Source organism: Mesoplodon mirus, assembly GCF_964341445.2.
Source record: "Mesoplodon mirus genome assembly, chromosome: 18".
Taxonomy (NCBI): domain Eukaryota; kingdom Metazoa; phylum Chordata; class Mammalia; order Artiodactyla; family Ziphiidae; genus Mesoplodon; species Mesoplodon mirus.
In genome coordinates this window covers 9,654,302-9,668,576 of record NC_138994.1, presented here as the reverse complement: position 1 = coordinate 9,668,576, position 14,275 = coordinate 9,654,302, and the positions used below count along the sequence as shown (strand labels likewise).

Genomic DNA, 14,275 nt, shown 5'->3' with positions numbered 1-14,275 from the left:
CAACAGTAACACAATAATAGTGGGGGACCTTAACACCTCACTTACACCAATGGACAGATCATCCAAACAGAAAATTAGCAAGGAAACACAAGTTTTAAGTGACACAATAGACCAGATAGATTTAATTGATATTTATAGGACATTCCATCCAAAAACAGCAGATTACACTTTCTTCTCAAGTGCGCATGGAACATTCTCCAGGATAGATCACATCTTGGGTCATAGATCAAGCCTCAGTAAATTTAAGAAAATTGACATCATATCAAGCATCTTTTCTGACCACAATGCTATGAGGTTAGAAATCAGTTACAGGGAAAAAAACGTAAAAAACACAAACACGTGGAGGCTAAACAATACATTACTAAATAACCAAGAGATCACTGAAGAAATCAAAGAGGAAATCAAAAAATACCTAGAGACAACTGACAATGAAAACACGACGATCCAAAACCTATGGCATGCAGCAAAAGCAGTTCTAAGAGGGAAGTTTATAGCTATACAAGCCTACCTCAAGAAACGAGAAAAATCTCAAACAATCTAACCTCACCCCTAAAAGAACTAGAGAAAGAAGAACAAACAAAACCCAAAGTTAGCAGAAGGAAAGAAATCATAAAGATCAGAGCAGAAATAAATGAAATAGAAACAAAGAAAACAATAGCAAAGGTCAATAAAACTAAAAGCTGGTTCTTTGAGAAGATAAACAAAACTGATAAACCATTAGCCAGACTCACCAAGAAAAAGAGGGAGAGGACTCAAATCAATAAAATTAGAAATGAAAAAGGAGAAGTTACAACAGACACCGTAAATATACAAAGCATCCTAAGAGACTACTACAAGCAACTCTAGGCTAATAAAATGGACAACCTGGAAGAAATGGACAAATTCTTAGAAACGTATAAGCTTCCAAGACCAAACAAGGAAGAAACAGAAAATATGAACAGACCAATCACAAGTAATGAAATTGAAACTGTGATTAAAAATCTTCCAACAAACAAAAGTCCAGGACCAGATGGCTTCACAGGTGAATTCTATCAAACATTTAGACAAGAGCTAACACCCATCCTTCTCAAACTCTTCCAAAGAACTGTGGAGGAAGGAACACTCCCAAACTCATTCTATGAGGCCATCATCACCCTGATACCAAAACCAGACAAAGATACTACAAAAAAAGAAAATTACAGACCAATATCACTGATGAATATAGATGCAAAAATCCTCAACAAAATACTAGCAAACAGAATCCAACAACCCATTACAGGATCATACACCATGATCAAGTGGGATTTATCCCAGAGATGCAAGGATTCTTCAATATACACAAATCAATCAATGTGATATACCATATTAACAAATTGAAGGATAAAAACCATATGATCATCTCAATAGATGCAGAAAAAGCTTCTGACAAAATTCAACACCCATTTATGATAAAAACTCTCCAGAAAGTGGGCATAGAGGGAACCTACCTCAACATCATAAAGCCCGTACACGACAAACCCATAGCAAACATCATCCTCAATGGTGAAAAACTGAAAGCACTTCCTCTAAGATCAGGAACAAGACAAGGTTGTCCACTCTCGCCACTATTATTCAACATAGTTTTGGAAGTCCTAGCCATGGCAATCAGAGAAGAAAAAGAAATAAAAGGAATACAAATTGGAAAAGAAGAAGTAAAACTGTCACTGTTTGCACATGACATGATACTATACATAGAGAATCCTAAACATGCCACCAGGAAACTACTAGAGCTAATCAACGAATTTGGTAAAGTTGCAGGACACAAAATTAATGCACAGAAATCTCTTGCATTCCTACACACTATGATGAAAAATCTGAAAGAGAAATTAAGGAAACACTCCCATTTACCATTGCAACAAAAAGAATAAAATACCTAGGAATAAACCTACCTAGGGAGACAAAAGGCCTATATGCAGAAAACTATAAGACACTGTTGAAAGAAATTAAAGATGATACCAACAGATGGAGAGATATACCATGTTCTTGGATTGGAAGAATCAATATTGTGAAAGCAACTATACTACCCAAAGCAATCTACAAATTCAATGCAATCCCTATCAAATTACCAGTGGCATTTTTTACAGAACTAAAACAAAAAATCTTAAAATTTGTATGGAGACACAAAAGACCCCAAATAGCCAAAGCAGCCTTGAGGGAAAAAAAGACAGAGCTGGAGGAATCAGACTCCCTGACTTCAGACTATACTACAAAGCTACAGTAATCAAGACAATATGGTACTGGCACAAAAACAGAAATAATAGGTCAATGGAACAGGATAGGAAGTCCAGAGATAAACCCACGCACCTATGGTCAACTAATCTATGACAAAGGAGGCAAGGATACACAATGCAGAAAAGACAGTCTCTTCAATACGTGGTGCTGGGAAAACTGGACAGCTACATGTAAAAGAATGAAATTAGAATACTCCCTAATACCATACACAAAAATAAACTCAAAATGGATTAGAGACCTAAATGTAAGACCGGACACTATAAAACTCTTAGAGGAAAACATAGGAAGAACACTCTTTGACATAAATCACAGCAAGGTCTTTTTTGATCCACCTCCTAGAGTAATGGACATAAAAACAAAAATAAACAAATGGGACCTAATGAAACTTAAAATCTTTTGCAAAGCAAAGGAAACTACAAACAAGACGAAAAGACAACCGTCAGAATGGGAAACAATATTTGCAAACGAATCAATGGACAAAGGATTAATCTTTAAAATATGTAAACAGTTCATGAAGCTCAATATTAAAAAAAACAAACAACCCAATCAAAAAACGGGCAGAAGACCTAAATAGACATTTCTCCAAAGAGGACATACAGATGGCCAAGAAGCACATGAAAAGCTGCTCAAACATCACTAATTATTAGAGAAGTGCAAATCAAAACTACAATGAGGTATCACCTCACACCAGTTAGAATGGGCATCATCAGAAAATCTACAAACAACAAATGCTGGAGAGGGTGTGGAGAAAAGGGAACCCTCTTGCACTGTTGGTGGGAATGTAAATTGATACAGCCACTATGGAGAACAGTATGGAGGTTCCTTAAAAAACTAAACATAGAATTACCATATGTCCCAGCAATCCCACTACTGGGCATATACCCAGAGAAAACCATAATTCAAAAAGACACATGCGCACCAATGTTCATTGCTGTGCTATTTACAATAGCCAGGTCATGGAAGCAACCTAAATGCCCATCGACAGACAAATGGATAAAGAAGATGTGGGGGGCTTCCCTGGTGGCGCAGTGGTTGAGAGTCCGCCTGCCGGTGCAGGGGACGCGGGTTCGTGCCCCGGTCCCGGAGGATCCCGCATGCCGCGGAGCGGCTGGGCCTGCGAGCCATGGCCGCGGAGCCTGTGTGTCCGGAGCCTGTGCTCCGCGGCGGGAGAGGCCACAGCAGTGAGAGGCCCGCGTACAGCAAAAAAAAAAAAAAAAAAAAAAAGAAGATGTGGTACATATATACAATGGAATATTACTCAGCCATCAAAAGGAACGAAATTGGGTCATTTGTAGAGACATGGACGAATCTAGAGACTGTCATACAGAGTGAAGTAAGTCAGAAAGAGAAAAACAAATATCGTATATTAACGCATATATGTGGAACCTAGAAAAATGGTACAGATGAACCGGTTTGCAGGGCAGAAATAGAGACACAGATGTAGAGAACAAACGTATGGACAGCAAGGGGGGAAAGCAGCGGCGGGTGGGGGTGTGATGAATTGGGAGATTGGGAATGACATGTATACACTGATGTGTATAAAATGGATGACTAATAAGAACCTGCTGTATAAAAAAATAAAATTTTTAAAAAACAAAAATTAACCAAAGCCTACACTTCCAAATCCTCCATATCATTTTTTTCTTAAAAAAAAAAATATATATATATATATATATATGGAGAGAGAGAGAGAGAGAGAGAGAGAGAGAGAATTCAGATTGTCACATAGAAGCATTTGTTCCTTAAAATGCCATCAGCCCAGCCTGGGTGGGCACACAGCTCCAATCCTTTACATCCATAGCCAGATGCCCAGAGCATACTAGAATCACTGCTACGTCTCTTACTGGGGTTTATAAAAACTTGGGAGGGGCCTGATAAGAAAGCTTAACTGATTTCTACAAGAGCCGATGAGTGAAGATTCTCACTGCGTCCCTGATTGTCCCATGCAGTTAACAATAAAAGGAGGCTTATGGAGTATCAGGATGTTGGAGACGCAGACTGCTGCTCCCCTGAGAGGCGCCTCCACTAAAGCAAGTCTGTATTGATTTGGTCTTCGGCTAAGCCAGACGCCCGGTGGATTTGCGTTTCACCTGCCTGAGCTGTTACCACACAGGCCTTGCCGAAGCTGTGGAGTCCTGTTCACTCTACAGGGTGAACCACTTTGGGAACCAGACGATAAGGATGGCAGCGCCTCACTAGATCCTACAGGATAGCAGGGGGGGGGGAGCAGAGGGGGGTGGCCAATGGCAGGGAACACAGGAGAGTGGGATCAGAGAAGTAGGTCCAGTGTCCTATCCACGTTGAGAGGGTAAAAACCCTCAACAGTGCACACACTATGAATGAAGTGGATTCTTGTTTTTACAAGGAAATTGTTAGTCCAGCCAGTGTCTTCAGAAGTAATGCAGGGTAGTGGTTACAAACTGTAGCATCAGGCAGATCTGAGTTCAAATGTTCACTCCATCACTTACTAGAAATAGGATCTTGGGCAACTTATGTGACTTCCTAAGCCTTGGTGCTCTCACTTATGATGTGGTGTGATTGTGGCACCTGTTCCACAGGGTTGTGAGCCTAACTGTGTGCATGTAACGCAATTAGCATGGTGCCCTCAATAGTGCTTATGCATATTTTTATAAGGCAAGTTTTGACCAAACCATTTCACCAATAGACATTCCTACCCCTTTGGGCACTTGACCTCTCTCCTCTTTCTACATCTCCTTATACTTTAGATTCAGGGGGCAACAGAGAGGAATTCTATCACAGTCAGAGGTTACAAACTGACTAGGGGCTAGTGACAAAGAGGAGATCATGATTTCATCAGAGGGTTATGATTTTTCTTTGCACTGAGTAGTAAATGTAACCATGATCATCAATTTAACTGGGCAGCAGCTTCTAGAGCTTTCCTCCCAATCTGCCAGAGTAGACTGTACATTTCTCAATGTTTTGTAAAGCTGTATGTGAAGCAGGAGTGTCCTGAATGTACGTTGAACAAACTGGGATGAGAAAGCACTGGTGGGTTTTGTAGTAGTCATTCCTGGAGTGTTGATTTTCCTTCTCAGTAAATACTGGTATGAAAACCATCATTTGAGAGATTTTACCCATCATCAGCCCTGACTGACCTGGGGCTCGACAGTCTTCCCAGAGCTTCTGCAGAAAGGATCTGTATCCTCAGGGTCATTGTGCTGCTCCAGGACCAACCTGAGCTCCACAAGTGTACAAAAGAGAGTTCATAGGGACTTCCCTGGCGGTCCAGTGGTTAAGACTCGGTGCTTCCATTGCAAAGGGCAAGGGTTCGATCCCTGGTAAGGGAACCAAGATCCCACATGCCACACGGCACAGCCAAAAAAAAAAGAAATAAAAACAAAAGAGATTCATACGCGGTAAACTGAAACTAACTCTCCCATACTCCTTCAGTACCTCCAGTCATTTTAACCATGCCCGTTTTCCTCTCCAGGGCTTGTTTGTTGCCTTATGGGACCCTCACCCTTGGTGTTAGAGGTCTCTCATCTGTGAGCACATACAGTAAAATGATAAGCTTATCTTTTCTCAATACAGATCCAATCGTTCAACAAGAAGGTCACGTGTGGACAAGTGACACCAAGCTGAAGAGGCCAACTCGAGAGAGAAGAAACTTGGTCCCATCCTCACAGCCAATAACAGTGATGGAGAATACCCGCAACAGAGCCAGAAAAAGAGACCTGAGCGCTCTCTCCCAGAAGGAACCACACCCAGCCCTATCCCAGGCCTTCCGAGGAACAAACAGTCCTCGAGAGTTGACCGAGTCCTTGGGGCCACCACTCGTAACTACCACCTTGGGAGGGCCAAGAAGAACGATGTTTCGGTTCAGAGATGAAGATTTTTATTCCGTTTTATCCTCAAACTCTAGAGGAGAAAATGATGACACTGAAGAGGAAACTCATGTAGAGGAAGAACTTTTGTTGGCTGGCATGCACCTGCTCCATTCTCCTTCCAATCATAAGAGAAGTAGATTTCTTGGGACATCGGCCACTCAGGCCAAAAATAAAAGTTTTGAAGAAAATCCTGCAAATTGCAGAGTGAATTCTGTAAGAAGAAGTGAGTCCAGTCATGGCTCATTACGAGTTAGTAGTGCAATGCAGCTAGGGACAGGGCAGCCTTCCATCTGGCAAGGGAGATTCCAAGACCCTGAGCGGCCTGATGGGGGGTCTGCTAAAGAGAAAGACAGCAGCAACAGTGAAAATGAGAAGACCTTTCGTTCATGGGACACCAAATCCGGAAGCAGTCTGGAGGATGACCTTAATGCTGAAAATGTATTTCGTGATGTTACTTCTATGGAAGACAGGCCTGGAACCCATGACTATGAAAGAGATTGGCAAGCCCATTTAAGTGAGTCTAATAATCCTCTTGGCTGTTTTCTTGCTGGTAGACCAACAGCTCCAAGATCATCAATGAGTTCATCCTATAACACTCCAGGATCATTCATGCATTCTGCTCTGAGAGACGATGCTCCAATAGACCTGTCCACATCATCGACCTTAGCTCCCAGTTCAGACTCGGAGGGAAGCTCCAGGTTTAATGTTCGTCAACCACTGTCCCCCACTAGAAATAGGAATCTATTTGCCAGTGCTGAAAACCACAGTTATTTTCCTGCAAACAGTGTGCAGGAATTTGATGTCAGGGGGGCAGAAGATATTACTTCAACAAGCCAATCTCAGGAGGCTCCATTACATACAGAAGATCTCTTACTAAATCCTCAAAGCAGTTTGTCCTTGGTGGAGTCTTCCAGCTCCTCTCCATCAGGAAGAAATTTACAAGGCCACTTGCATGTGCCCAGGTCCCTGCAAGAAAATATACCTTTTACTTTCTATGCAGTGTCTGAGTTCCCAAATCAAAATGACAATGGGAGCAGCATGGAGGTCCCTGGCGTCCCCGATGAAAAGGAAGCCACTAAAACAAAGGCATACGCTGAGAAACTCAAGAACTTACGAGAAAGGTAAGGAGTTTTCACAATTATATGAATATACATATATATTTCTAAATTCTATTTCTCTAATACCAAAATAAGCAGTGCTTTCCTTAAAGGGTCATGGGGATTCTAAGTCAAGGGAGGCCCTTCCTTGACATTTTCATGACTTCTTCTGTCAAGAAAATTGTCTAGTTTGTTGCTTTTAAAATATATGTCTCGGGCTTCCCTGGTGGCGCAGTGGTTGAGAGTCCGCCTGCTGATGCAGGTGACGCGGGTTCATGCCCCGGTCTGGGAAGATCCCACATGCCGTGGAGCGGCTGGGCCCGTGAGCCATGGCCGCTGAGCCTGCGCGTCCGGAGCCTGTGCTCCTCAACGGGAGAGGCCACAACAGTGAGAGGCCCACGTACCACACACACACACACAAAAATAAAATAAAATAAGATAAAATATACGTCTCTACAAAGAAACGTTGGGTGTTCCAGCCCAACTTCTTCAGTATCCCCAAAGTGTTTTTTTCCTTGAATACCGTAACTTTAAGAAAGGCAAGCAACTATACTCCAATAAAAACTAAATAAAAATTTTAAAAACAAAGAAAATAAAAGGCAAGTTTTCCCAAATATAAGGGTTTTGGGGTTTGCTTTTTTGTTTTTGGCTGCACCTTGCAGCTTACAGTTTCTTAGTTCCCCGACCAGGGATCGAACCCGTGCCCCCTGAAGTGGAAGCATGGAGTCTTAACCACTGAACCGCCAGGGAAGTCCCAAGGGTTTCTGACTTCTACATAGGGCTTCCCTTTCCCCCTAGCAATTAGGAACCAAGATTTTTTTTACAAAATGGTTATCTCCCCAGAGAAGGAGCCATTCAGCACTTGGAAGTTCACCAGCTCTCCCCCATGAGCTCTGCGCAAATCCAACCAACAGTTCTAGAATTTGAACCTTCCAAATTAAAAGGCCGGTCTCAAACAGTTGCCATAGCTACCTCAGTTCTCTGAAGGGCCACGCTGGGGTGACCACTGCTTCCATTTTATGTGCTGCTTCTCATGCACAAGAAAGAGAGAAATAAGATCTTTTTTGAATTGCTCTTTTCTTTGATCTCTCCTTTCTTGTGAGATGATTTGGGGATATTTCACAACTATGAAAAGCAATACTTTTTAAAGCTGTCGTTAAACACCATGTCAGGATTTGACCATTTAATTTATGATAGGTGTTACCATGCCCTGATATTGGCTTACTGATCTGGAGAGTGATTCTTTGGATACGAGCCCTCTTTTTTGTGTTACTATGGCTCACTGGGTCATTAATTGTCCCACTGATATTCATCTGTAAGTGGGAAAATTCCATGGCAATGAATTTGAATGCAAAAAGGAGGAAAAGATACGACCTAGAATGCTCACACACTCCTGTCTATCATCCGACTGCAGGAATGAAGTAATTTCCTTATTAGCAGCAACTTTTTTTTTCCCATATCAAACAAACTACCAAAAGACTGACCCAGGGTTAAGGGCCAAAAGGTCTCAGCGCCCATCCATCCTCACCTACCCAAAAATACTCTTCAAACCCACTTGGCAGGGGTCTGGACCTCCACCATCCCAAACAATGCCTTCGGGCTAAAAATGACTTCTTTTAAAAATGTACCCACTTCTAGGTGTAGTCATGCATTAAACAGCTACTATTTGTGTACTTTGCTTATCAGACACTCTCTTTTTTCTGTATACAATAAACCTTATGCTTTTCTCATTATTTCAAAATTATTCATTTTAGGAAATATTAAAAATATAAACTTAAAAATCACCAATAACCCTATAATCCAGAGAAAAGCACTGTGAAAAACTCTTTCCAGTCTTTTATCTTTGCATATAAATGCAACTTTTAGTAAACACTGGTTCATATTTTATAATATGCCTTATTTTAAGATTTCAAGCCCATTTCTCAATGCCACTTACACTCTTTAAAATGTTCGCTTGATTAGTTAGCTTGATACATACAAATAAGCATATAACATACGCACACTCTAGAGAATTAGAAGCAGAACAAAACCCGGGCATCCCTGTGCCCACCTTCCAGCGAATAGAACATCACTGGAGCTTGGGAGCCCCTCACTCACCCTATCTCCTCATCTCCCTCCTTCATCTCCTCCCTCCCAACCCCCTAAACCCTCTGGAAATCATTCTTGCATTGCAATTATCATTCCTTTGCTTTTTAGTTTCTTGTTGTTGGAAGATTTTTTGCTTTATGGCTTCACTATATGAGCATATGTATTCCTAAACAACACATTGTATATATTTTTGAACTCTGTAGAAATGTTACTATTATTTTTGAGCTCCCTAGAAGTGGAATATCTGTTCTACCGTGTCTTGCTTTTTCCCCTTACATCGTTAGCCAGATGCATCCTGGTTGATATTTTTGGGGCTTTAATGCATTTGCTTTCACCACTACAGACAATTTAGCCATTCTCCTGTCGATGGACATTTGGGTCCTTCACTGTTTTCTGTACACAGTGCTGCATGAACATTCTTGTAAACGTCTCCTGGTGCACATGGGAAGAGTTCTCTGGGATATTTATGCAGGAGTGGACTTGCTGGACTGGCGGGTAGCACAGCTTCCACCATACAAGTAATGCCAATGTATTGTCTCAACAGTGATGTATACTGTTGTCCATCCTTGTCAGCACTTGTATTGACTGGCTTTACAAATTGTCACCAGTCACACGGGAGTAAAATGATACCGTGGCTTTAATTTACATTTTCATGACTGTTAATAAGGTTAGGTGTTCTGTTGGCTCTTTTAAAATTGTTTTTGGCCACGTTGTGTGGCATGCGGGATCTTAGTTCCCTGATCAGGGATCGAACCTGTGTCCCCTGCATTGGGAGCAGGGAGTCTTAACCACTCGACCACAAGGGAAGTCCCTGTTGGCTCTTTTAAATGTTAAATGACCATTTCTATTTCTTCTTCTATAAAATGCTTATCTATGTCTTCTGCCCATTTTTCTTTTAGAATATTTTTCTTTTATTTTAAAAATCCTTTATATAGGGCTTCCCTGGTGGTGCAGTGGTTGAGAGTCCGCCTGCCGATGCAGCGGACACGGGTTCGTGCCCCGGTCCGGGAGGATCCCACATGCCGCGGAGCGGCTAGGCCCGTGAGCCATGGCCACTGAGCCTGCGCATCCGGAGCCTGTGCTCCGCAGCGGGAGAGGCCACAGCGGTGAGAGGCCCGCGTACCGCAAAAAAAAAAAAAAAAAAAAAAAAAAAAAAAAAATCCTTTATATAGTCTGGCTATTAATCTGATTCTTTGACAGTTATGTGTTGGAAATATCTTTTCTCAAGTTGTAGTTTGTCTCTCCTCTTTCTTGATGTTTTTTAATGAAAATAAATTCTTAATTTTAATGTAGCCAACTGTATCCATCTTCTTTACAGATTGTGATTTGTACCTTGTTGTCTTGATTAAGAAATCCTTTGCTAACCTGGGGTCATTATGACATTCTTCCTATTTTCTTCCAAAATCTCTACAGTTTTCCTGTGCACGCTTAGGACTTCATGTGAAATGAATTTTGGACTTAAGTGTGATGTTTAATTTGTGGTGTGAGGTATGCATTGTGAATACCAATCTGTCCCAGGATCTTTCCCCTGCAGAGCCACAGCTGTCATATAACATAACTATAAAGATATAAGTCTGTCTCAGGGCTCTCTGTTCTGTCTGTTCTGTTTTTTTTTGGTTGTTGTTGTTTTTCCCTAAGGCACACCACCTCAGTGACTGAAGCTTTATAAGTGTATAAGTGCAAAAGCCTCCCTCCCCACTTTGTTCCTTAAGAGTCCTTGACTATATACATTTAAAAATCAGCTTTTGGGGATGTTCATTGGAATGGCATTGAATCTATAGATTATTTGGGGGAGAACTGACATCTTGGAGACATTGAGTCTTCCTTTGGTAAACATGGCGCGTCTGCTCTTTTGTTTGTGTCCACCGTGAGATAGTATAATTCTGTTCCTGTTCATTGAACTTCCCTTTCTTGGGGAGAAAACTCTTTTAAGACACTGAGCATACACTCCTATATCCAGAGTAATGTCCATTTCTTCCTCTCCTTTGATTTTAGTCTCTAGCCAGTTTTGCTTTCCTTGACCAGAGAGTCCCTAGGCCCACGAGGATTCTAAAGAATAAAAAATTAGCCTTAGATTCCTCAAAAGCCTCCCTACAGAAACATCAACCAGCTATTCTTGACTCACCATTTATGAAACACAAATATGTTCGCTCACATTTTCATTAATTCCATCTTCATCACATTCCAGCAGCTTATATTCTGGAATGTTGGCATAGTTTATTGGCAAGGGTTGAGTTACTGGTGAGTTCACGTCCAAGTTCACTGGTTCATCACTCATCCCAACCAGCATCTACTGAGTGGTCTCCACATGCCAATACCTTACCAGACTCCAGATGCACTTTATTGTCTGCACAGCAGGTTCACCCTCATCACCCCCTCCAGGCCGCCCCATGACCCTATAAGTGAGCAGCAGTAGTCAGACTATCATGGCTTTACACATGAGGCAACAGAGACCTGGGAAGCTCAAGCACCTTGTCCAAAGTCATCAAACTCACAAGTTTTAGAAGCAAACCTCAAAGCCAGGTCCTGGCGGGGGCGGGGAGAAGAGCTCCTAGCCCCCGGCTCAGTTTCCCTCTGGAGCTCTTTCCCAGCCTTTGGATGTGTGATAGGAGCGCTGGTGCTCCTGGTTAGCTCACACGGATCAATAACTGCAAAGGAGCCTGACTTAAGAATCGTGAACCTAGGGACTTCCCTGATGGTCCAGTGGTTTAGACACCGCGCTTCCACTACAGCGGGGGCGGGCTTCGATCCCTGGCGAGGGAATTAAGATCCCACAGGCTGCGGGGTGTGGCCTAAAAAAAAAGGAAATTAAAAAAAATTAAAAATACCTCTACCACCTGCCTGCTGCGGCCTAAAAAGAAAAGAAAAGAAAAAGAATCCCTGACCCTGTTATCAGTAACCATCATACCGGGAAGAGTCTTCAGCAGGGTCAAAGGGAGCAGTGGGTTAGCCCCCAGGAAGGCATGGGGGCGCGGGGGTGGGGATGGCTCCCTTTTCCTCCCCGACCCACCCTACGCTCTGGGAACTGGTACTTGCGGAAACTGCAAACGTGTAGACTCCTGGTGATGAGGGCTTGTTTTCCACTTAGTCTCCTGGAGGAGGACTCGGAGGAGGACTCGAAGGAGGAGGGAGACTTGTGTCGCATCTGTCAGATAGCCGGGGGTTCCCCCGCCAATCCCCTCGTGGAGCCGTGCAGCTGCGTGGGAAGCCTGCGGTTTGTCCATTCGGAGTGCCTGAAAAGATGGCTGAAAGCGAGAATTACATCAGGTAGGTGGGAGAGGCGGGACGACACACGTGCCGCGTACTTAACACGAGGCGCCGCCCTGTGGGACGTGCAGCCTTGACGACAGCTCAGGGCAGCAGTCGCTCGCGGGGAATGGGGCTCTTGCTTACAGACCCCGAAGGACAGGAGCAGGACTAAACTGCCTTCAGATTATGGGAGGGAAATGAGTTTTGTTTTGTTTTGTTTTGTTTTGTTTTCAAGGCTCAGGGAAGAATCCTGGAACGTGCTGTTGAATTTTACCCCTGCTCGAGGCCTGAGCAGAGATGCTAAGTTTGCCTCCCAGGAGGAAGGAAACTAGAATTGGGTCTATGGCTGGGTCTCAGCAAGCACCCAGCGGCCACAGCAGCTGGTAGACAGACCAGTTCTGCTTCCTTTTACTTGGGGGGAGGGGGTGGGGTAGCACCTAGAAGCTGAGCCCAGCTGCCCTTTTGCAGCAAGGAAAAGAGCACTGATCTGATTTTTCTACCGCCATATTAGATAAAGAGAGTCCCATTGTGCTCATTTTGTCAGCTCTGTCTTTAACAGATTTTGTAACTGGGTGTGAAACCCCGTTCTCAACTCCCGAGGGAGGTTATAACCTAAATATAGCCATGTCAGTAGGTCGGCTATAGTTTTCTTGGCAGAGAACAGGAGGTTTCTTCAAAACATTTAGGAACAAGAGCAACTTGAATAACAACAACAAAAAAAATAGGACGCCAGGGCTTCCCTGGTGGCGCAGTGGTTGAGAGTCCGCCTGCCGATGCAGCGGACACGGGTTTGTGCCCCGGTCCGGGAGGATCCCACATGCCGCGGAGCGGCTGGGCCCGTGAGCCATGGCCGCTGAGCCTGCGCGTCCGGAGCCTGTGCTCCGCAACGGGAGAGGTCACAACAGTGAGAGGCCCGCGTACTGTGCAGAAAAAAAAAAAAAAAAATAGGACGCCAATGCAAAGAACACTTCACTTCAAAAAGACCTAAGGCTTTTAGACTCCCCTCTCTGAAAACTTTTTACCCCAGAGCCAGATGCTGTTTCTCTCCTCCTCCATGTTCTCCTGCTTGGTTATCATTGTGCCAGACAGCCCAGGAGACCTAGAACTTGACCCTGTCCCTGTGGCGTGTCACCACGCCCCCTCACCAAGCACAGCACACCATTTAATCAGGCAATGAACACGCAGGATGATCTGGTTAACTGTCTCCTCCCTGAGGCCCTTCCTCCACGTCTGCAGGAGAAATGTAGGAGCGCCCACTGCCCGAGCTACTTAAATGCATCTCCACACAGTGAGCAGGGTACCCAGCCCTTGAGAGAGCGAGGAACAAGTGTATCTCAGCCACTAATGAGTATGCTGTGCGATGCTTTATCTTATGAGAAATTTGGGCTCATTAAACATCTAGCACAGAAAAAATTACTCATGAGATGTGTGATGAAAGTACTGCTAAATACTTGTAAATGCTAATGCTGGTCTCGGTGTGATCTGGCAGGATTAGATTGGAGGACACATGGGACCTTCCGTAGCCTTAAGTATTATAGAATGATGCTTTAAAAAAAAAAAAAAATCAAGTCAACAAAATGCAGATAAGGGATCACTGTTCATCCTTGTCTTTTGAAATTCTCTAGTATTTACTACTTCATTGTATCCCCAGTGGGGAAAAATAGAACTGGGTATAAAACTGCACAAACCCTACCTTTACCAAATAAATTCAAGTAACTGATTAGTCCTCTGTTTTCTTTTCTT

General features: G+C 43.2%; 1 protein-coding gene across 1 annotated transcript in view; it reads left to right on the top strand.

The window, feature by feature from the left end:
• MARCHF10 (membrane associated ring-CH-type finger 10) overlaps positions 1-14,275 on the top strand; it is an 84,482-nt gene that overhangs the window by 49,990 nt on the left and 20,217 nt on the right. Inside the window, exons 5-6 of the mRNA XM_082603971.1 lie at positions 5,803-7,219; positions 12,372-12,550. Of these exons, the coding sequence (XP_082460097.1) occupies positions 5,803-7,219; positions 12,372-12,550 (1,596 nt within the window). The remainder of the gene's footprint in view (positions 1-5,802; positions 7,220-12,371; positions 12,551-14,275) is intronic.